Source organism: Pseudorasbora parva, chromosome 4, assembly GCF_024679245.1.
Source record: "Pseudorasbora parva isolate DD20220531a chromosome 4, ASM2467924v1, whole genome shotgun sequence".
Lineage (NCBI taxonomy): Eukaryota > Metazoa > Chordata > Actinopteri > Cypriniformes > Gobionidae > Pseudorasbora > Pseudorasbora parva.
The window spans coordinates 24,048,178-24,073,949 of NC_090175.1; the positions used below are offsets into that span (position 1 = coordinate 24,048,178).

General features: G+C 40.5%; 1 protein-coding gene across 1 annotated transcript in view; it reads right to left on the reverse strand.

The window, feature by feature from the left end:
* Window positions 1-18,414: 18,414 nt before the first annotated feature.
* arhgap10 (Rho GTPase activating protein 10) overlaps window positions 18,415-25,772 on the reverse strand; it is a 121,889-nt gene continuing 114,531 nt past the window's right edge. The window contains exons 22-23 of the mRNA XM_067441357.1: window positions 21,078-21,169; window positions 18,415-19,629 (exon numbers count right to left, since the gene is read on the reverse strand). Of these exons, the coding sequence (XP_067297458.1) occupies window positions 19,541-19,629; window positions 21,078-21,169 (181 nt within the window). The 3' untranslated portion in view covers window positions 18,415-19,540. The remainder of the gene's footprint in view (window positions 19,630-21,077; window positions 21,170-25,772) is intronic.

Here is a 25,772-nt window from a genome sequence, read left to right on the forward strand (position 1 = left end):
TTGGGGGGGTGGTGTGGGGGTGGGTTTGGGGTATGGGGGGTCAGTTTGGAACTGGAAAGGTCCAAGAACTTTTGATGTTTGCCTTTGTGATGTAGCTGGTTGGTGGTAAGCGACTGTTGGAGGACAAATATCATAATTATAATAGTTCAAAAAGAACAAATCAATCAATCTGTGGTACCCAGGCAAATCCCATTTCACCGACCTGTCAATACACTGTATGTTGAACGTTTTTGATGGACCTAAATCTAGATGTTGCAACGGTATTTACAGTAGTCTCTTTTTTCCCAACCTTTCCCTTTTTTAAATACACAGATATATACATATAAAAGAATAAATGTTAAAAGGTTCATAGGATGTGAAGTATTTTTGAGAGATTCTATTTTGCTGGACACAATATATTAGTAATTTGTCTAAAAAGAGTATATGAGATCTTTTGTAAAGTGAAATGTTTATGCATGCTTTTTGAAAAGATGTTTACAGTGTATTTAAGAAGGGAAACCTGTGCCTTTTTTCTCACAAAAGTTACCATTTTACAGTATCTATTGTAAATAAATCAGTGAATTATTATGTTGAGTCGTATGAAACGTTTCTATATTAAATATTTGTCGAGCATTGGGATAAAGTTCACACATTTCCCCCTTAACAGTTACTGACTACACATAGTCGATCAGAATCCAGAGAAAGATCCAGAGAGCATGATGGATATAGATCACAGCAAGAGAGATTTGTTTACTCCCTGAATGTCACTAACTTTAAACTTGTCATTTTGGCCTGTAGTAATGTGAACTAATTGTATGTTTTTGTTTTTTCCCCCATCACTTCGCCAACAAAGCGTTTAAATTTTTTTTTTTTTTTTTTTTTTAAATGCCACACACACACACACCATAGTTCTCACTTCAAAGGTTAAACTATATTATGTTGAGAGGAAAAGTGCTTGTGGTTGCCAAAAAAAAAAAAAAACAATCCCAGAATTTTCTTTAAAGTAAATATACAAATCTAATTGAAACTGAACTCAAGTTTTGCACTGTTAGAAAATCAGTGTTTCACAAGTTATTGATGTCTTGTGAACTAGCAATTGTCTATATTATTATTATTTATACAGTATATGAAAAATATATGTAATTTTTAGAAGAGTATAAAATAAATAAACCTTTATGTAAGAAAAACCTAAAGACAGAACTAGGACAGGGAGCACAACTAGACCTGAACAGCCTGATATGAATTCAGATGTCTATCTGCAACTTAAGAGAATATAGATTGCCTTGCGTGTTGCAGCATGTTTGCAATTTACGTTACTCCATCACCAAATGATGAAGCTTGAAATACTAAAACTTGGTGTGGATCCACGGGACAAGACTTTTTAGATGTGTTTTTTGGAAGCCTAACATGTAAAACTATGCATTTGTACAAATCACATTACCACCAAGCAGCACCTTTGTGCAAAATAAGGGCAAAGCATGGTCAAGGTAACCAATATGTTGAAACAGAATAAAATGCAGCTTACTAGTGAAAACCCACAGATCACATCTTGTGTTTCAACATTAACACTCATGTGTTACTGGATATTGATTTTTCTTTATTTTTTGCGATAAACCTGAATCTGTGTGCTATACATTGTTTAAAGTGACAAAGCCATATCTCTTTTGAGACAAAAGAGAATTTCCTGTTCATATTTAGAATTTTTTTCTTTCTTTTTTTTTTTTTTTTAAATCAGTGCTTTGTATAATACTTGTTAGCAAATCTCCTCAGTACCGAAATATTCAACATGAGCATACGACAGATGCAATTAGTTCCTCTAAAATGTATATCTTGTTACAAATCTTGCCATAACCGTGTTTGCAGAAACATCAAGGGATTCCAATAAACCTGTTAACAATTAATTACTGTGCCATCTTTCTTTTAGGAATTTTTGTTAATTCTGCTGTAAATTTCAGTGTATGTATAACTACATAAATGTATTTGATTTCGGCTGGAGAACATCTGCTAATGTCCAAGGGAGTTAAGTATTTTAAGTGCTTTAGCAAGTGTATTTGAATCTACTGTTTGTTTTATTTTGATAAATTTGAGGGTAAGTGCTTTCTGGTAACCGTTGTTGTTATTTCAAATCACCAAAATAAACACGCCCCTACCCCCAAAAGGGTCTAACAACATCCATTCTCATGAACAACTAGACAGAACACGGGCCGACAGTCCAACTAACGACATATTACAATTATGAACAGATGAGAGTTATAGCGATCACAAAAACACAAACCGTTCTCATGAACAACTCGATAGTACACAAGCTTGATAGTCCAGCTAACGTCTCGGTAACCTTCGTTCCCTGAAGGAGGGAACGGAGACGTACGTCAGAACTAGACCGACAAATGGGGATCACTTCTGGGAGCCCCAATCAGCTTCGAGATTTAGAAAATGGGCCGATGAACATTGCCGTGCGTGCTTTGCATATCACACCCCGCCCTGCTGCACGGGTATAAAGCGGAAGCGATCACCACGAACCATTGTTTTTCATTGAGGAACCGAACCGAGGCTCGAAGTGCAGTGATGGTATAGCATTTCCCTTTCAGTCGGTCACGTTCGACGTACATCAGAACTAGACGAATGGGGATCCCTATGGAAAACGCCACAGTTACTACCACTTCCAGCGCCCTGCCGGAGTTCCTCGGACCCCGTCTCAGCGGGCAGGGAATTTCCTGCAGGGAGAGCCCTACTGCTATCCCACAAGACCCAACAGTGGACTATTGGATAATGCTGGGAAAGCGTGCCCCTGGGGGCCGCTGCGGAAGCCACACTCCCCCGAAGGAGATAACATGTGGATTTCACACGTATGGACTGGCCGTGGACAGTGCTACATATGGGAGTCCCAGGGGTGGCCCCAGCCCTGATGGGAGGGGGACAGTCACCGCACTGAGACGGCAGAGTGGGCTCTGCCAAGGGAAAGACACGGGCTCGCCGTACCGTGGAGAATACACATATGGGACCACCGTGGGGGTCACTACATATGGAACCCAGCCTAACACAAGTTTCTACACTGCATACGAGTGTTAGACCTGGCGTCAGACGCTCCGCCACGTCTGACTGCCGAGGGTTGCGGAGGACTCGACAGGGTTCGCCATACTGGGAAACTCGACTGGAGCATATAAGCGCACATATCCGTTCCATGGGGAAGGGAGTGGCGCAGCAAGCCGACACTAGAACGGGCACTTCGGTGTTACCGACTCTGAGGAGTGCGTACACGGGAAGATAGCGGTTCCACACGTAGGCTATAAAATCTAGCGAACGTGTTGGGTGTTGCCCTGCCCGTGGCTCTACAAATATCTGTCAGTGAGGCGCCACGAGCCAGCGCCCAGGAAGAGGCTACACCCTTGGTGGAGTGGGCCCTAATCCCGAGCATGCAGGGCACGTCTTGGGACTGATACGCCAAGACGATGGCATCCACTATCTAGTGGGCCATCATCTGCTTGGAGACAGCTATTCCCTTCTGCTGTCCTCCGTAACAGATGAAGAGCTGCTCTGTGGTCTGTCCACATATGTCCGAAGAGTTCGGAAAGGACAGAGAAAAGCCAGGGCTGGGTCTGCCTCCTCCGAAGGCAGCGGTTGCAGGCTCACCACCTGGTCCCGGAAGGGAGTGGTGGGAACCTTGGGCACGTATCCGAGCCGGGGTCTCAGGACAACTTGAGAGTAGTCCGGCCTGAATTCCAGGTACGATTCGTCGACCAAAAATGCCTGCAGGTCCCCTACCCTCTTGATAGAGGCCAATGCAACTGCAAAGGCTCAAAGGGAGGTCTCTGAAGTGCACTAAAAACCAGAGAAAGGTCCCAAGAGGATATAGAGGGGGGGCGAGGCGGATTTAATCTCCTTGCGCCCCTCAGGAACCTGACAATCAGGTCGTGCTTCCCCAAAGACTTACCTTCTACTAGTTTGTGATGTGCAGCGATAGCGGCCACATACACCTTGAGGGTGGAGGGAGACAGCCTTCTCTTCAACCCATCTTGTAGAAAGGAAAGCACGGCCCTGACCGAACATCTTCGGGGGTCTTCTCGATGAGAAGAGCACCAGTCGACGAACAGGTTCCACCTCAATGCATAGAGGTGCCTCGTAGAGGGAGCTCTAGCAGAAGCGATGGTGTCTGCCACAGCCTGTGGCAGGCCACCTAGAACCTCCGCGTCCCGTCCCGGGACCACGGGTGCCCCGTCTCTGAGTCAGGAGGTCCTTCCTCAAAAGAATGGGCCAAGGAGGTGCTGTCGCAAGGAGCACTAGTTCCCGGAAATGTCAACGGGACCTGCTCCTCGTCCTCCCTATAAATCATGCACAGTGTCTGTGCAAGAAGGCTCACTGGGGAAAACGCATGTTAGCGTAGGCCCCGGGGCCAGCTGTCTGCCAGCACCTCTGTGCCGAGAGTCCCCTCGGTCAGGGACTAAAACCACTGGCAATGGGCCATGTCCGGGGCGGCAAACAGGTCTACCTGTGCGGTCCCGAAGCGATCCCAAATCAGCTGGACCACCTGGGGATGGAATCTCCACTCTCCCGGAAGCACTGGCTGCCGTGAGGGCTCGTTGGCCGCACGCTTGAGCCGGCTCGGAATGTGAGTGGCACAAAGTGACCTCAGATACTTCAGATTCCATGACAGGAGGTGGCGGGCGAGTTGTGTCATGCGACGGGAGCGTAGACCCCCCTGTCTGTTGATGTACGCTACAACCGCCGTGCTGTCCGTACGGACCAGAACGTGCTTGCCCTGGAGCGGCCTCCTGACACGGCTCAGGGTAAGGAGAACTGCTGACAACTCTAGGCAGTTGATGTGCCATTGCAGTTGAGGCCCCGTCCACAGACCTGCAACCGCAAGCCCGTTGTACGTGGCACCCCAGCCGATGGATGAGGCATCCGTGGACAATTGGATGCCTGGATACCTGTTCTAGGGGCACCCCCGCCCGTAAAAACACAGGGTCCGACCATGAGCTGAAGGTTTAGGCATCTCGGTGTAACTAAGACACGGAGGGATCCGCTGTGCAACGCCCACCTTGGGACTCGGCCGTGTAGCCAGCGTTGAAGAGGTTGCATATGAAGCACCCTGAGCGGCGCGCCTTCCGCTCCGGGTGCCATATGCCCCAGGAGCCTCTGAAATTGTTTCAGTGGGACCGTTGTCCTGCATTTGAACAAATTCAAGCAGTTCAACAACGACTGGACGCGCTCCTTGGTGAGGTGCGCTGTCAGGGCGACCGAATCCAGCTTCATACCGGGAAAAGGAAACCTCTGCGTCGGGCAGGGTTTGCTCTTCTCACAGTTAACCTGAAGCCCTCACTGGCTGAGGTGCTCGAGCACCAAAAGCCCGAAGGGTGGGACCTTGTACTAATATGCTTGTTCGCCGAACACAGAGCATGGAAACGGTTCTGCTGGGCAGGAATAGACCCAGATTGAGCTATGGGTAGGGGGACTCTACCTTCCCGGAGGAAGGCGAGTCTCGACCTCAGCGCCGCAAAAGTCATGTTCCCGCAGTGAGAACACGAACTATCCACAAACGCTGCCTCAGCGTGCTGTAAGCCCAGATACGTGATACAGCGCTTGTGACCGTCAGCAGGCGACAGGGAACGTCCGCATCCAGAAACGCATGGGTGGAAAGACATACTGAAAAGGACGGCACGTCACCCGTGTAGCTCTTTTTGTGAGGAAAATATGCTCTTTTAGATGTTGAAGCACCCAGGGATCGACCGCGGCAGAAATGACAGGATTTGTGTGCAGCCTGTTTTCTGCTCTCACCAGAAAAATGAACACGCCCACTGAACCAACTGTGTGTGGTGTGTGTGTGTAAGTGCAAGTTGCTCAGTTTGCTGTGAAAACAGCAGCTCTCTCAGCAGCAGTGAGATCGCGGTCGCGCTGTCTTGTGCCGTCTGGCCAACACAAGAGCGATTTCCCCCGGTACATGCTTTCTCTCTCTCTTGCTAGATAGCAGGCAGTCAGATGCTTTATCAACGCCGTTCGGCTCCGAAGTGAATGACAATGGTGCGTGGTGATCGCTTCGGCTTTATACACGCGCAGCGGGGCGGGGTGCGATATGCAAAGCACGCACGCCAATGTTCATTGGCCCGTTTTCTAAATCTCGAAGCTGATAGGGGCTCCCAGAAGTGATCCCCATTCTTCGGTCTAGTTCTGACGTACGTCGAGCGTGACCGACTGAAAGGGAACGACATATTACAATTATGACCGGATAAGGGTTATATAGATCATGAAAAGAGAAAAAAACATATTAGGAGTATAACATCTTACTTGTCTGACACATTTTGTGAGCTGATGCTTGAAACAGACAGTGAGGAGGTTTAGATGCTCCATACGGTGTGGAAATGAACAGGTCTTTATCATTGCTGAAGTGAGGGACAGTACGATTGCAAATGAACAAACAAGCGAACATGACACACGAGCATATTCATGCAAAAGCCAGCATATTAGTTCTTGACTAATGTCCGTTATGTGTGACTCGTGTGTTTAAATAATGAAGTGCACTGAGCCTCTCTTCTCACTGTCAATAGTAGACACGCCCCTTACCTGCTGATTGGCTATAAGTTTGTTATTGCACTCGGCCTGGGTCCGTTTTGTAAATTGAAATAACACTTACCCTTACCTTTATGTCTATACTTCTACAGTTCAGTGATCTGTTCAGGGTTTACTTAGGGGCAGTTTACAAAAATCATGCTTTTGTGATATATTTTTTAAACTGCAGCTCCCAGTGAAATTGTCAGACGCAGTGGATCTTGTCAGAAGGTGTGCAGGACCATCTCAGCAGAAAGTACTTTTCCATTAGACACTCACTAACTTCCTCAGATTCTCGAACAACTAAGTAAATGACTAAATATCTGCCAAAAGAATTGGCTCAGGATTTTGAATCACCTAGCAACCAATACTAAAATCCTAAAACACCAACTTATTGTGAAATGTTTTACACCTAAAAACATTCAATTTGATAAGAACAATATAAACAATAATTTTATACCATTCATGTGCTGGCAAAATGATCAAATGTTCTAAAATTAAGTTATTTTCACATTCTCAATAATGATAATTAAAAAAAAAAATTAAAATGATATAGGATTTGCTTGAATTCGACAGCAAAACATTTAATAAAAATTGACGTGTCTGCATGCATGCATCAAATCTGTAAGTCAGATAGTTTTTCATGGACAAAGGAGAGGTACTCCTCCCAGAAAACCTGCAAATACTTTTAGATGTTTAATCGCTATTTGGAGCAGTGGGATCGCTAGACAAGGGCTTAATTAGGCCTAACTAATTGTTGTGAAAACCTCAAAATGTATTTTTTATTTGTTTTGCCTGTAACTCGAAATTATCCCATGCACATTCTGACTCCTTTTGCCAGCACAGGTCACATATGGTGATATATTTTAGCTGGAACTTGGATCTATTGATCGGTTGCTGCTTGGATGAAGACGGATATTAATGTGAGCTTGCAGCCTATTTTCTTTTTTTAAAAAGAGGCAGGTTATGCGGACAAAATAACTGAAGAAGTTTGGCATGCGTCACTAGAGAAGTCTGTTAACAAGTCAATGCTTTAGTTGCGACCTTTCTTGTCTTTCTTTCCTATTGTGATGCATATCCAAGTAAAACAGAGAAAAAAGAGAAGAGAAAAAAATTATAGGACAGGACCTGGTTTTGTCCATCAGAAATGGACTGAATCGTTTAAATATAGTTCCCTTTCGAAAGGGAACTTGCACTGCGTTAGCTGACGCTAAGCAGACGCAGCGTCTCGTTCCCTGTTCTCAGGGAACTACGGTTACAGTCGTAACCAGATACGTTTTCTATTGCTGTGATTTGATAATGATGTTCATGGATAAATAATTGATAATAAATGCTGCAATATTTAATTAAAAAAATATGAATGGACAATAATACCAAAATAATACAACCGATTATATATATTTGTTCTGTGTGCACATTATGCATATGGTGGTGAATAAGTACTATGTTTGTTAATAAATTGATGGAGTATTTATTTTTACAATTCTATTGTTCAACAAATCACATTCACTTGTTCATGTCAAGTGCCAAATCAGTGCTCTAGGTTGAGTTGAAGGGGGAGTGAAGAATGGAGAGCAACTAGGGAGAAGGAGGAAAACACAAGGTAGATGAATGTACAATCATCTGGTGTCATGTTGTTTCACAAAAATAAAGCGTAAACTACGCTGTAATGTGTTACAATTGTTTTTGCAATTAGTGTGTTGTCAAAATAAGAATGGAAACTTATACTACAGAGATGGGGAAGACTAGCCTGGATGCCAGCCGAACTTAGCCCCGCCCACAAATATATTTAGGTTGGGCGGTTCGGTCTGGCCTCGCTCCATAGACGAGTAATTATCTCCGTACAGAAACTGTTTAGACCAATGAAATCATCAGGGCGGGCTTTAGACGATGAAGGACAGATGATAAACAGTAACATAATCATGCATGTCATCAAAGGGGCAAAATGTGTGTTATTTTGACAAGGTTGCCTGCTAAAATTTGCACTCATGGGTCTATATATCACATAATAGTCACTTCAACCCGCGGACATAGAAAACAACCCGTGAAAAAAAACGCGGACTTGGCAACACAGTGCAGTTGAGCTCTGTTGACATCTCTTCGTTGCTCTGATTGGTTGTAGGTCTATCCAATTGATGTCTTTCCTGGTTCGGTTGAAACACGCCCCATAATCACAGCCCAATGGAGCAGTTTCAGACTCATATTCTGACTAGAATTGAGTATGACTACGTCAGGCTAGGGTAAGACTGATTTCTCCACAAAATATTTCTTGTGTTTATTCCAGCCACCACTAATACAGCAAATTAACTCTTTACAGAGACTGAAAAGTGTTTACCTCGACTTGTGTACCTCTGACCACCGGAAGCTAGTCATTTTAGTCTATCAAGTTTTAAATATGGATATTTTTCTTATACTAACGCCACTTTGCTTCAGAAGGCCTTTATTAACCCCCAGAGCAACATAGAACAGTTATATGATGGATAGATGCACTTTTATGAACTTAAAAAATGAACCAACAAGTCACTGCCATTATAAAGCTTGGAAGAGACAGGACTATATATATATATATATATATATATATATATATATATATATATATATATATATATATATATATATATATATATATATATATATATATATATTTTTTTTTTTTTTTTTAACTGATTTTATTTGTCTGCAAGAAGAAAATCATATACACCTATAGGATGGCTTGAGGGTGAGTAAATCATGGGCTAATTTTTTTGGGTGAACTTATCCTTTAAACAACATTTGGCTCATACAGTTATTAATTACGTAAGACACATTCAGGAGATTAAGAAAATCGGCATCATTAAGCAATCACAAAGCCCCTACGCCGTCCCTATAGCCTCAAACAATAGAAGTGTAGACTATTGCACACTTAATGCTCAAACATTGCCTGACCATTACTCCCTGCATTGATGATATATTTGATTGTTTGTTAGAGACGAGATGGTTTACAGTCCTTGTTCTCAGAAGTGGCTATTACCACATAGCTATGTCTTAAGGAAAAAGGAAAGTGCCTTTATATGCCCCTAGGATTCTATCAGTTTGAGTGTATGCCACAGGACATTACTAGGGTCCCAGCGACTTTTTAACTTTGATAGAAAAAGCTGTTGGTGATGTGAACCAGCTCCAGGTCCTTGTCTACCTTGATGAACTAATTGTCTTTAGAAAGTTGTTGAAAGAACACGTGGAAAGACTTCTAAAGGTCCTGGACAGATTAGTGGAAGTGGGGCTAAAAGTGTCATTGGACAAAAGCCAATTCTGCCAGACCAAAGTGAACTATGTAGGACATATAGTATTTGCTGAAGGCATTGCAGCGGACACTGACATGTTCAAGGTGGTCAGTGCCTGGCCACAGCCTATGCACATTAAGATCTTCTTCAGTTATTATGGTAGGTTCATAACCAACTGTGCAGCAATTGTCTGACTTCTTACTGAGCTCACAAAGAGTTACACACCTACCCAGCAAGTTTTGGACAAAGATAAATCCAAGACTTACCTGAAAGAATCAGAGCCTTTCAGAGACAGATGGAACCTCATGTTCATGTGTGGATGCCATTCAGCAGATCATTTAGTGTCTCACTAATGCACCTGTCTTAGCCTTTGCAGACCCTAACAAACCCTAGATCTTCCATGTAGATGCCAGTCTAAAAGGGCTAGTTGCTGTATTATATCAGGAACATTCTTCCAGTCTGAAAGCAGAGGCATTTGCCAGTAGAAAATGCAGCAATTTGGAGAAGAGTAAGGATATTAGGCTTATAATGAAAGAAGGTACGGTTTTACCGAAACAGTAAAATAACCCTCTGGAGAAGAAATATAGCTCGTCTTGCCTACGGAATTCAACGAGGATGTGTGCAGGTTGTTATATGATGGCATGGGTCACCTGAGCATAGAAAGAACCACAGATCTCGTCAGGAGTAGATTCTACTGGCCCAAAATGGTTTGAAAGGTAGAACTATACATCAAGTTTTGCATTACTCTGTAAACACTCTATGGAATAAAGCAGCTCTTTTGCACCAAATTACCAGCAATATAGCGATGGATCTAGTCTGCATAGATTTCCTCTCACTTGGGCCTGACTCAAATTGAATGGCTCCACTTTATATTAGGTGACCTTATGTACTTACATCAAAAGATAAGTACAATATACTTACTGTGTTCAAATTGTATTGCAAAACACCTTTGCTGATATTGAGGTGGGATACGTGTATGTGTGGTGGTGTGGTAAGTTTAAGGGAAGGGTTTGATGTAAGGGAAGTTCCAACTGTGTAATTACAAATGTAACTACAGAAATTAATTACAGATGTAATTACCTGCAGGTATTTTTTATAGTACAATGTAAAAACATGTATGTACACAATGAATGCATTGTATTAAATTATTAATTACAATGTTAGTACATAGTAGTTAAGGCCACCAAATATAAAGTGGGTCCGATGACATCTTGCACAGTAACAAAGATATTAGTGGACAAATATTTTATATACTGTGGCTTGCCCACAAGAATCCATTCCTACAGAGGGGGTGACTTTGAGAGTCATTTAGAAAGATAGAACAGAGGAAATACAACATTCTCAGTATGTTGCCAAGCAGATAAGAGATCTAAAAGAAGCATATCAACTAGCCTCAGAAGCTTCAAACAAAGTGCACCAATGAAACGAGAAAGAATTGACAGCAGAGTAAGATTCCAGATTGAGAGGAAAAGTTTTGTGCCATATGTTGTGGTTGACAAAATGCCCAACTTACCAGTGTATAAGGCAAAACCTAAACATTGTGGAGGATTTAAAACCATTCATTGTGACCACCTCCTACCCACTGGACAGTCTGTGAATCAAATTATTTATTCCATTCTGCTCATGTTATTATGAAAATATTTGCACAGTGTTGACCAGGTAAATTATAACAACCTTCTGTCTCGTTCGCCAAAAAACAATGCTGTCCGACTAGAGCCAAGGGTGCACAACACACCAAATAAAAATGAAGTCAGCTTAGTGTTGTCTCTGGCTTTAGAGGCAGCCATACTCCTTGTAATATGGGCCAAGACTGCCATAGGTATAGGCCCTCCAACCAACTCATAAGCAAGAAAGATAGCCTCGACTATACATTTACTCATTCTCTGCTTAGATGCTGGGGACCCTTTGGTCCAAAACACACAAACAGTTGTTCAGCTCTACACCACAGCTCTGTGGACACGGCCTAGCTGGACAAAGCCGATTATTTCTTTCCTGGTCTGAATGTTGAAATGGAGGAGGACAGAATGCCTTTATAACAATAGATCTAGCCACATAAGTGGGGACCTTACCCTGGTTAAATTAATTTGAGCCTGGCCGAACCTCCTCCATACTTCCTCCACCACCACGGGTTGGAGCCTCCATTCCCTGGGCCTCAGCCCTGCCTTGATTTCTTTTCCTTGGTTTTGGCACCCAGGGATGTAGGCTGCCTTGAGTGAAAGCAACTTCTCCTGGGACCACAGGAGGATTTGGAGCACACTGGTGCCCCCAATCACCCCCTGGTGATTTATGTAGTTGACCACCGATATGTTGTCTGAGCAGACGAGCACATGGTAGCCCCTGAGGTCTGGAAGGAAATTCTTGAGACCAAGAAAGACAGCCATCATATCCAGACAGTTGATGTACCAGGATAGATGTCCTCTCCAGAAACCTTGAGTTGAGTGACCCTCTAGGATTGCCCCCCATCCTGTGAGGGATGGATCCTCCGTTAGCATCTTGCGATGACAAAGAGCTCCCAGAACGGGGCCTTGGGATAGGAACCAGGGTTTCTTTCACATAACTAAGGCATGTAAGCATTGCCTTCTGACCTTGATCATGCAAAAATAATTGTATTCCCGTGGTAGTGGAGGAAGTATGGAGGAGGTTTGGCCAGGCTCAAATTAATTTAACCAGGGTAAGGTCCCCACTTATGTGGCTAGATCTATTGTTATAAAGGCATTATGTCCTCCTCCATTTCAACAATCAGCTTTGTCCATAAGGAAGCGCTTATCTTTCTCCTTTAAAGTTCAGAAATTTAACCATAAGTGCCTCTGTGCACACTGCGTCAGGGCCAATTCCCTCATCCTCATTCAGATCTCCTAACACATCCGCCTGGTAGGCCTGCAGCACGCCCATAGTGTGTAGACGTGCTGCAACCTGACCAGATGCTACATAAGCTTTGCCCACAAAGCTGATGTGGTTCTAACTGGTTTGGTGGGCAGTGTCGGGCCTTTAGGGACGATGCCGACAGAGGGGAAAAACCCTCTTTCACCTTAGGCATAACCCCATAGCTGTGTTCTTTGTGGCCAACTATAGAGGAGTGGTGAAGTGTTTGTACACTGTGAACTCTTGAGGCAACCGGTTTCTTCCACGATCTTGACACCTCAGTGTGGAGATCAGGAAAAAACAGAAAGCCCCAACAAGGAGGTTGAGCTGGTGAGGGCAGGAAACATTTATATATTTTACTTTTGGGCCGAAGGTCCTGCTTCCTCACCTGTCAATGTTTAATCTGGCGACTAAGCGAGACACAACTTCAACCAGTTGCTCATACAATGGAGAGTGAGATGGCTAGTCCTCAAATTCTCCAGCATCAATCCTTTCAACATTCAACTCCTCAGAGCTGGATATATGAAGCACCAGGGCCTCACCCAAAGTGGAAGGAACCATAGCGCATGCTTTCAGATACTGGGAAAAGGCACTGGATCTATCAGGTGAGGGCTGAGATTCAACCCCCTCTGAAAGACCCATTTACAATCCCCATGATCTAGATCGCCGCTGTAGTTTGACAGCCACAGGACTCGAACCGTGGGGAATGCTGGCCTGAGCGTTTTCCTCAAAGAACTGACTGTGCCTGCTATGCTCCCAAACAAACAACACAGAAATCATGTAATGAAACGAAGGCAGTGATGAACACGGCGTCTAAACTAGTGCTGTTTGCTCACCATGAATTTTTAACTAAACAATGTTGGTAGATAGACAATAAATATGAAACAATTTCACATAGAGCGCTTGCTTAAGCTAAAGCTACACAGTTTGGGCATGGCTTATTGGTTCTCTGACATCGTCACACCATTGGACTTTCCCCTAGCATCAATTAAGCAGCGCAAGTTCCCTTAAAATGCAACTTTTATTTACAAATTAATACTAAGTTACTTAATACTTAATTACTAAGAACTATATAGTTAATACAATTAACATGACTATTGCATAATGTATAATTAATTCTAAAGTGAAGATCATGGTAACCCATCCAAAACAGAACAAAAACTACAATAATCTACAATGACTTCAGTCAATATTAGAGTTACCATGGTTTTTGCTTTAGAATACAGATCTTCACTTTAGAATGAATTATGCATAATTATGCTTAGTAGTCCTCCGAGGTATGATTTTTTTGTTTTTTACTGATTAGTTGATAGTAAATTACCTAATTCATTTTTTACTATATTGTTATTCAGAGTAAGTATATAATGAGTATAATATAGAATGTTAATAGTGTATTACTCAGTTGTTCCTGTGTAGTTATTCATTAATGACGGATCAGTATTCTAAAGTGTTACTGGGAAGGGATGAAAAAAAAACCTGGATACAGTATGTGGCAAAGCCCAGTGGAAACGAGAGAGAGAGAGAGAGAGAGAGAGAGAGAGAGAGAGAGAGAGAGAGAGAGAGAGAGAGAGAGAGAGAGAGAGAGAGAGAGAGAGAGAGAGCACATACTAAAGGAGGAGAGTATGTTTGAGTGACCAAATCATAATTCAAACTTCTGTGGCAGATTTCTTCAGTTTTAGCAAAATTTTCCTGGGGAAATGAGAATGAATGAGGGAGTAAGTGATTATGGTAATATGGGTAGGAAAACAGCAAGTGTCGTCCGTATTTACTAGTGCAGCAGTGACGGAAAAATCCTCGGAAAACAACACGAGAGAGCGAGATCTTCTGACAAAGAACATAAGCATTAACAATGTAACACCTCTACGTCCCCAGAGAGAAAATTCGCCATTAACCTCGTTAGAAGCCTGATCTAAAAAAATGTGCTTGTTTGCCAGACTGTGAGAGTAGACAGTATTACTTTTGCTCTTTTGCGCAAATCCGCAGCCCACTCCAAATCTCTCCCAGATTGCCAATAGCGCAAGCTGTGTAGTCCTGCCAGATAAACAGAATCTATTGGATCAGGCAGATTTCAGGGCTGTGGCTTCACACATGGCGGCTTCTGTGCCCCAGATTCTCTGCTCGCAGACACACAATCCTTTTCTGCTTTGTTTGTCAATGTCCCACCTTCTCTAGTCTGATTCATCCGAGATACAAAAACTTAACAGTTTGCTTATATTTCATACATAGCTGCATCCAGGGCAGAAAATACAGCATGAAGTGATTATTTTTAAAAAGCACAAAGAAAGTGTAGTATCTTTTACTGTACAGTACAAAACATTGAGGAGGGAGGAGATGCGAGAGAAACCGAATGCACCAGAGGAAATTAAATGAAAACATGTTTGGTGGATAATACCAAAGTACACAGCAGCTTCTACATCTGAGATCGGATGCAGTGCTCCATTGCGTCGTCTCACTATCTACGGCAGAGAGACAGAGGAACAGGCAACAAGGTGATTTGGTTTTTAACTCATGACCATGCACAACAAAATGGACAGATGGGGAACTTTGTGGTTTAACGGCATCCAAGGAAACAGAAGTAAAGGGGAGACACAGAACGACCAAAAAAAAAAAAAAAAAAAGGAAAAAAAGAAAGCCAGAGGGTGAGAAAGTGAGATGAAGTGGACAGGGATGGCGGGAGGGTGAGTTTGCCCATCTCATTAGCTCGGGCTCATCTGATTATGTAAGAACCCGGGGCTCTTCGACACATCGCCTATTTTTATCCCGCTCCCATGTCTCGTCCTATCATCTGCTCTATTAGTTATTGGATGTCTGTGACTCCGCCATGTCATGATAATTATGTAATACGTGGTACTCAAACACACCCATTCAGGGACACACATCTCACAGCAGTCTGGAAGACATTTGTGCGCTAATGATGTGTACAGTGCACTGAAGTGTGACAACACGCGCACACGGCAAAGTCCAGAGGTGCTTTGTAAGCTAATTAAACAGAGGCTGTGACTATACTTCACTCCACTAGAAATCAAAAGTCAAGAAATTATTGTTTACTTTTTTGTGTATCATTTTGTGTGATCCAGTGCACATTATTTCAAAGACAAAAATTGAGTTGGTTATCTTTGTTCTTCCTTTGAAATTACTTGTCTTTTTGTATGATGAATGACTTTCATATTTCTCAATAGCTACAACCAAAAAATCTGTTCATTATCAGATTGATGGTCAGACTGAAAAAACGTTATGTACAGTTATCACATCAAACGTTCAGATTGAGCTCGTCGCTCGATCTGAATGAAATTTCAATCAGATTGTAAAGGGTGGTATTGAACAATAATAATCCAAAAAGTGGTTCTGAACCCTGCGAATGAGTTATTATTCATGCGCTGAACTTTTGTTTGGAATACTAATGAAGGCTAATGTAGGCCTACACGCAAACATATGTGTGAATTAGATTGCAAAGTTTAGGGTTGGTATAAAATTATCTTTCAAAATGTAAAATCAGATAGGATACAACCAAATAGATTTCTACACTATATACACACCAAGACAGTGCTCTTGTATTTCTATCAATGGAAGAAATTGCAACATGCAATATGGCAGCGCTAGATTTGCAAGTTACGCCTTCCAAATAAAAGATTAGTGAAGTCATCGCATCACTGAAGCTGCCATTAGAAGCTGTGGTTCTCATACAAACCTGACACTTGTGCTTAGGACTGCACGTGCGCATTGTTTTTTTTTAACCCTATTTGAGCATAAGAAACATGTATGAAACAGTTTATAGCATTAATTTCTACTATGAACATATAATAATATAAATAAACTTTCTTTTTCCATACATTGAATGTCAATGGGCTCCAAAGTTGTTTTGGACCGATAAATGGGCAACAAACAAAAACATTCTTTAAAATATATTCTTATCTCTGCAGAAAAAAACTAAGTAATACAGATTTAGAACAACATGAGGGTCTTTAATGGCCTAAAAATCTAGACGCACCCTAGCGGCAGCAAATCTAATCTGCTGCAAGTATCCTCTAGCAACTCTCAATACAGTTCTGAGCTGTAAAAAAACAAAATCTGGTCAGGCCAATCACATTGTGTATAGAGTCGGTGGGCGGGGCTTAATATAGTGACTGCAGAGTTGCACTTGCATGCTAGTAGTAAAAACAGAGGCTGGCAAACGGCAGTCTTTCAAATCTGAGAAAATAACCTCACTGAAGTCATTCTTAAAAAGAGAAGATGTGTTCAGAGTTTTGCCGACCGGATACGGCGAAAATTTAATCTATCAACAATCCCCACTTCACGTTGCTCTGGTTGGTTGTAGCGCTATCCTATCGCGTGTAGAGATAGTTTAAAAGACAACCGTTTATCCCGCCCCTCAGATTGAGCCCTGTCTATGGTGAGTTTCCAGACCAAACATTGATGTGGTCTGGCTTGTCAGGCTAGGTGTGTAAATGAGTTTTAACTACACTTTTAAATATACTGTTTCAATGAGGAATATATATTATATTACAGAAGTAAAATGGGATGTGGATGACTTTTTATGTTGACAGGAGCAGGAACCTCGAAAATCCCTTTAAGTGCACTTGAACAAACTAGTTATGCTGCAGGAAATGTCCACATATCATGTGTATGATCATGAAAGGGAAAAGGAAATAACCTAAACCAGACCCAGTATCTACAATCACAGTGTGTGTGTTTGTGTGTGTGTGTGAGTGCTAACCACTGCAATGTGGCTCCAACAAAATAGTCTATTTTTATTTCAAATGGCTTGTTTTCAAGCACTCCATCCAGTGTATGGTAAGGACCTAGCCTGCAGTGTGCTACAGTTCAAGCCCAATATATGAGGAGGCAGTCCAAATCTGCTAGGAAATGAGGATTTAATCCACTTAATGGGGGAGAGGTTCAATGTAAAAGCTGCAGAGCAGCTTCAGGGCTAGAAATGTGTGGGAGAGAGAATAAGCCAATATACTCTAAACGTAATAGACAACAGTTCATTTACATACAACAAAATCAGTGAACATGTCGAAACTGTCACAGTTGGTGACAGGTGGCAGTATCTATTTACCCATGTATGTATGTATGCGTCTGTCTGTCGGTCGTCTGTATATTTATCGAGTTTGAAGCCAATCACAAAGCTCTGAAGAATCTACCGTAGTACACAAAGAATCAAAATTCATCATTACCTATATAAAATGTCATTACATGGGACACAAACTAAAACAAAATAAGTTAACAAAACATAACCTTGACTGAAATGAAAGAGCTTCTTTTCCGGCAAATGCATCTGCAAGTTTTAATGGTATTTTGGTGCTGTTGTGTGAATGGTAGTGATGGACAGACACTGCATGTGTGAACAGCAGATGTGGTACATTTACCAGAAAAGATATCCAGCTATTTTACTGCAATTTAACGGGTTTTATGTGTGAAAGTGGGTATTGTTTATCATTCATATGTGCAAGATTCAAATTAAACAAACCCAAACATTTATGAAAAGACAGTAACAGTTTTGAATTCATTCAAGCTAAAGTTTTCCAGGAGAAGCCTAAAAGAAGTCGTCTTTTAAACTTTGATGAGAGCACAACCACACAATTAAACTAACTGACATTAATAAATTACACACACAGTTTATTTTTTTATTAAACAACAGCCATATCACAAATGTTGTGGTTTATTTCCCAGAAAGCACATTAGGGGGTCCACAGAGCCTGCAGCATATGGCACACATTATTTATATACACTTAGTTTGGCATATAAATAGAAATAAAAAACCAAGATATAAGAATAAAACACTTTATTTATTTAACATTGATCAACAAGAGAGTTAACATCACAAAAATGATACACATGCCAAAACCTTTGCAGAATTCATAAATCACCGTATTAAATAACTGCTGTTACAGTCGGTCACCAAAATTAACTTGGAACAAGGGGTCTTAGAAAAATGAAAATGGTCTCATTAAACATCAGTGAAGTCCTGCCACTTTATAGTTATTTGTGCGTGTGGGTGTGTGTGTGTGTGTGTGTGTGTGTGTGTGTGTGTGTGTGTGTCTTTAAAACTTTTAACCACTTAAAAGATGGAAAGTGCTTTGCTTTTAAGTGTTTTTGAACAAAAAAATAAAACTCTATTTACAGAACAGCGATGCAAGACTGGGCGATATTTAATTTAAAGTCATTATATGGGTTCTTTTTTTTTAAATTTACCGGTCTCTACCGGTCTCAACACAACAACATTAACTTCAGTACAGAATATCAAAAAAGGTTGCTCTGTTCAAGTTGTTGAACAGTGTCACACATGCCATGCATACATTTAAGGCACTTCGATGCGAACGCATATACACTAATCGCATATCAATTTCAATAATCAATCACTTTGTCTAGTAAGCGCTCAAGTGTTCCAAGAAGCCAAACTGGTTATTTCAAAGTGATAATGGTCACTGCACTGTCATACTTTGACACGTTTCCTGACATTTACTACCATACATCATACACCAACAAATGCAACTTGATAATATTAAATAGAAAAGATATGCAAGGTATCTTTGAGTATTGAGTAACTAATGCTGAACAACTCAAACTACTATACTAAAATCATGAGACATGCATTTTAAAAGAAGACAACACACGTTCACAATGATGTATGAACACTCTCCCAAGCAAAACTATTTACATTTCCAAACTTTAAAAGTGCAGTCTCTTTATATGTATAAAGCACTTCTTAGCTTATACTTGAACTTAATTCCTGTGCTAGCAACAGCTGTGTTTTTGTATACAGTATAGAAACACTCTCTCAATGTCTTTAGTGTGAAGAAGGATGGATAAGCGACAAGCAGTGCTATTGTGAAAGAGCCTCCGAGACCATGGATACCATGTATAGAAAAGCGAGAGGGTTTTTCTTTTCGGAGTTACAGTATCTCCACATAGTTTTCAGGGATGAGTCCTCGCTTTCCCTCTAGCACACCCTCCAGCCATCCGGGCTCCCTGGAGAGTGTCACTGCAGAGCAAAACCCACGGACACACAGGTAAAAGTCTTACTGCAGCTCTTCTGTCACATTGCATGTCAGACAAGCAAGAATTCCGCATTGGATGGAAGACATTTCTTATGTTGATGGTTAGGCATGGCTGATGAATGTCAATTAGATCACAATGGGTATGAGTTTGGAAAGTAAAAAAAAAAAAAAAAAAAAAAAAACACTATATATTAAAAGATATAGCCAGGTCCTGACAAAGTCTGCTGACTCTTTCAGCATTTACTGTGCTCATTTGGGGAGGGTGGTAGATTAGGGTGATGGATAAAGGGAAATTGCGGTACACACAGCTGAAATTATTATTATTTAATTATTAGCCAAAGAGTTTACTAAACAAACACAGAAGAGCTGGGATATTTGTGAATAATGGTTGGAGAGTAATCATCATTATTACTATTATTTAGATGGGAGCAGCAGTGAGTTAATGCAAGGGCACTGAAGCACTGGGAATAATTTGATTTAGTCTGTGTCCAAACTTAGGATACTAATAACTGTGAAGCCAGGAAATAGTGGCAAAGAAATACTGAAAAATTGACCGATAATGTGTGCAGGCCTGTATGAACAAACAGCGGGATGCCTGTATAGATAGTTAGTTACTATGATTTTTCTAACCTATCATTTTAATATATGTAATGCATTAGAACACTGATTAATAATGGAATGTGAATGACGTCCAGGTGAAAGACAGAAAAATAGTAATAAAAAAATAAAAATAAAATGAACTTGAGGATGCTGTGCCATCAACATTACATTTACAATAACAAATTATGCAAATTGACTAGAGGCAGAAAAATAGACTATCTATCTTTGAAAATATCAGATAGAATTTGACTTCTCATATTGCGTTAAGCAAGCATATAAGACATGTCTAGCAAATTTTTTTTTTTTGCATTTCTTGGCTTTAATGTTTTATGCCCATATTTTTGTAAAAAAAAATTGCATGTCAGGATTAACTAATGCTTTCACTGTAAAAAAAAAAAAAGCATTATTATTATTGTTTACAATTGATGTTTTTTTTCTCCATAAATTAAACAAAATGTTACTTACATTGCGCAATCCGTCTTATAATTTGGGGTGCCAATAAACAAAAGTTTCACTTTGATCACTAGTTATAATCAAGATAATTTTGAGCCAAATAAATGGATGTCAAATTCACCAAAACTGCTGAAAGGAGTTCAAAAACAAGAGCTCTGATAGTGATTAAGGCCCTTATTTCCTCGTGTCATTGTAGCTCCGTCTCGTTCTTTTGTGAATTTATTTTTAGGGGATGTTACACCCCTGCCCCACTTCCCTCCCTCGACCTATGCTGATATAAGATCAGATTTTTTTTTTTTTGTGCTGGTAGGACCCGCCAAATCCAATATGTCTGCGGATTCGGGTGAGTGCCTGTGGCAGTGATAACGTTAACACTTACCGTCATGGAAGATTGCGCCAACCTGGAAAGAGAGTTCAGAATCGTGTTCAGCCTCACAGGGGTACACAGCCTTGGCTTTCATGAGGGTGACACTGAAAAATGGAGGCAATCAGTTAGTGGACCTCTCGCTATTCGGAAGGGTGGGGATTAGGACACGATTTTCCAACTAGCTGTAAAGTGGACTCAGCCGAAGTTATCAATGAAAGCAGTCTGTGTGATTAACGTCTGTCTGTAAAAATCCCCGAGCTGAGTTTTGAAGAAGTAGAGAAGTAAGATAGTCATCAAATAGTAGATATGATTCAAATAGAGAAAAAATCTCAAGCAAGTGTTGGCAGCATCCAGGCATATCCTGCCATTTATTGCTCAAAAAAATCCTATAGAGTGGATTTGGAGCATGTTCTCCAAAGCACAGAACCGTTCCCACACTTTTCAATGCCATGACTTGTCCAAAAATTCATACTTACTGCATACATATTTCAATATAATTACCAATATACAAATAATAATAGTAATAAAGCAATTTTGTCAATTAAATAATGTCCAATGGGTTTAGTCTTCCAAACCATTTGACTTATGGTTGGGCTATAAAGTGATAATGATAATTATTGCAATACAATTTTTCTCGCCGAGACAGAAACAAGATATCAAGAGATCAATAAATGCTTAAGTGTAAGAAACTCATTTAACCCTTTACCTGGGATGCCATTCACTACCCTCCTTCCTCATTGATTTTTTTAAGTTATAATAAAATAATATAAATATACTAAAACTAAATTATATATATATATATATATATATATATATATATATATATATATATATATATATATATATATATATATATATATATATATATATATATATATATATATACAGTCTTGTTCAAAATAATAGCAGTACAATGTGACTAACCAGAATAATCAAGGTTTTTAGTATATTTTTATTGCTACGTGGCAAACAAGTTACCAGTAGGTTCAGTAGATTGTCAGAAAACAAACAAGACCCAGCATTCATGATATGCACGCTCTTAAGGCTGTGCAATTGGGCAATTAGTTGAAAGGGGTGTGTTCAAAAAAATAGCAGTGTCTACCTTTGACTGTACAAACTCAAAACTATTTTGTACAAACATTTTTTTTTTCTTCTGGGATTTAGCAATCCTGTGAATCACTAAACTAATATTTAGTTGTATGACCACAGTTTTTTAAAACTGCTTGACATCTGTGTGGCATGGAGTCAACCAACTTGTGGCACCTCTCAGCTGTTATTCCACTCCATGATTCTTTAACAACATTCCACAATTCATTCACATTTCTTGGTTTTGCTTCAGAAACAGCATTTTTGATATCACCCCACAAGTTCTCAATTAGATTAAGGTCTGGAGATTGGGTTGGCCACTCCATAACATTAATTTTGTTGGTTTGGAACCAAGACTTTGCCCGTTTACTAGTGTGTTTTGGGTCATTGTCTTGTTGAAACAACCGTTTCAAGGGCATGTCCTCTTCAGCATAGGTAGGGCTGGGCGATATGGCCCAAAAAAATTATCACGATATAATTTAGCATATCAGTCGATAACGATAAATATCACGATAAATGTAAAATCTTTATTTCTTTAAAGTTTAAAGGCATATTTTTGCTCCTGAGTGAAATATGTAGAAAACAAACAGTTAGCTGTGGTTTTTAAACTAACCTTTATTGTCAAACACTTCCCAAACAAGTGAAAAATTTATTTAAACTGAGGTAGATTTATTTATTAAAATCTTAACTGTGGCCAGCATTATTTTACTCAACACTATATATCAATAATATCATTATACAGGGCTTGACATTAAGCATGTTCATGTGCTTGTCCTTCGAACAAGTAAATCGTTCAAGCTTGTCCAAGTAAAAAATTAGCTTGTCCGGAAAAGTGTGTGTGTGTTTGTGTGTTGTAAATATAATTTATTCTGATGCATTATTCTCACCAGTGTTCAGTCAGCTTTGACATATTTAAATCTGCATATTTGTGTTTTTTATTTTTATTGAATCATTTGAAATTTGTGATATTTTCACCTTTTATAAAGGGCATTTTCCCTTAATCTTATTAAATATAGGCTAAGCTTCATGTTTCATTTTATATTTGTAATTTTGATCAATACATTAAATTAAAATAAGACACTATAAGGGCTGTTACCAATCAAAATAAAAAATTTACACTGAAAAATTACAACAGCATTAAATAATGTTTTGAGATTTGTAGTTTTGAATAGACAAATAAGACATGTTGGAAAGTATGTTTAAAGATCAAATTAAACCAGCAGTAGGTGGCAGCAAGTGGCCGTCTTAATGAGCGAGTCATTGAGTCGTTCCTTCAAACGATTCATTCAAACACTGAATCGTTTATTTACCCACGTTGCTGTGAGACGCGTTGCGGTTCTGCTGTGAACGATTTTCGCAGCTGAAATAGAACAAAACGCTCAATATTGCATTATATATATTTAATTGTGTAAGTAAAACACTAAAAACGCAAACGGGCAAAAAAAAAAAAAGCGTTTTAAGAAACATTTTGAGGCCCCTTCTCTTGCCTCACAGTGGATTGGTCCACCGTGCATCTCACCGACACACACACACACCTCACCGACAGTGGGCTGGTCGGGAGAGAGAAAAGTTCAGTATTTGTGGATCTACAGTAAGGGCTGTCTAGTCTATTTTATTAATTTTAAACACCAGATGACATTATTTCTCTTTTGATACAGGCGATGCGGAGTCATGAATACATCACCAAAGACAAACAATTATGATAGCGATGTACAAGTCCGATGTTTTAGTGATTATAGTTTGGTAACGTTAGCTTGTTGTAAGTCACCCACTACAACTAAAAAGATAATAAGCCGGTGTGTGAATGTAGTTAATGTAGATTCACCGCTGTGTTGGGCTCAATGTTATATGGAAGAACTTTGAAGAAACACGATAGTTTAATAATTAAATTCCGTGTGGTGAACGTGAACCTATGATAAGCAGCCCACGCACGTCGCTCTGTTTTATGTCGGATGGGATCGCTAAAATATCTCCAAACCACTGAAGTTGAGGGAACTAACTTGTCAACGATATCTGTGTCCTCCGAGCTGGTCGTGAGCGCTGCATTTTCTTCACTATTGCTCTTTTTTTAATCGCTCCACTTAACTCCGATCCTCCAAGCCTGTCAGCCACAGACTGTAAACATCACCACGTGCAGCACCCAGACGCCCGGTCTGCAATACGCATGCGCAGCATTACGCATAGCGCGTAAGCATTATATCGAGAATTTATCGACCTGTTGTTATCGTTTTATCGAGGAAAATTATATCGTGATAATTATCGTTATCGTTTTATCGCCCAGCCCTAAGCATAGGGCAACATGACCTCTTCAAGTATTTTAACATATGCAAACTGATCCATGATCCCTGGTATGCGATAAATAGGCCCAACACCATAGTAGGAGAAACATGCCCATATCATGATGCTTGCACCTCCATGCTTCACTGTCTTCACTGTGTACTGTGGCTTGAATTCAGAGTTTGGGGGTAGTCTCACAAACTGCCTGTGGCCCTTGGACCCAAAAAGAACAATTTTACTCTCATCAGTCCACAAAATGTTCCTCCATTTCTCTTTAGGCCAGTTGATGTGTTCTTTGGCAAATTGTAACCTCTTCTGCACATGCCTTTTTTTTAACAGAGGGACTTTGCGGGGGATTCTTGAAAATAGATTAGCTTCACTCAGACGTCTTCTAACTGTCACAGTACTTACAGGTAACTCCAGACTGTCTTTGATCATCCTGGAGGTGATCATTGGCTGAGCCTTTGCCATTCTGGTTATTCTTCTATCCATTTTGATGGTTGTCTTCCGTTTTCTTCCACGTCTCTCTGGTTTTGCTCTCCATTTTAAGGCATTGGAGATCATTTTAGCTGAACAGCCTATCATTTTTTGCACCTCTTTATAGGTTTTCCCCTCTCTAATCAACATTTTTTAATCAAAGTACGCTGTTCTTCTGAACAATGTCTTGAACGACCCATTTTCCTCAGCTTTCAAATGCATGTTCAACAAGTGTTGGCTTCATCCTTAAATAGGGGCCACCTGATTCACACCTGTTTCTTCACAAAATTGATGACCTCAGTGATTGAATGCCACACTGCTATTTTTTGAACACACCCCTTTCAACTAATTCAACTAATTGCCCAATTGCACAGCCTTAAGAGCGTGCATATCATGAATGCTGGGTCTCATTTGTTTTCTGAGAATCTACTGAACCTACTGGTAACTTGTTTGCCACGTAGCAAAAACAAAATATACGAAAAACCTTGATTATTCTGGTTAGTCACATTGTACTGCTATTTTTTTGAACAATACTGTATGTATATATATATATATATATATATATATATATATATATATATACACACACACACAAACACACACACACACACACACACACACACACACACACACCTAAAGGATAATTAGGAACACCTGTTCCAATTTCTCATCAATGCAAGTATCTAATAAACCAATCCAATGGCAGTTGCTCGAATGCATTTAGGGGTGTGGTCCTGGTCAAGACAATCTCCAGAACTCCAAACTGAATGTCAGAATGGAAAAGAAAGGTGATTTAAGCAATTCTGAGCGTGACATGGTTGTTGGTGCCAGACAAGGCCGGTCTGAGTATTTCACAATCTGCTCAGT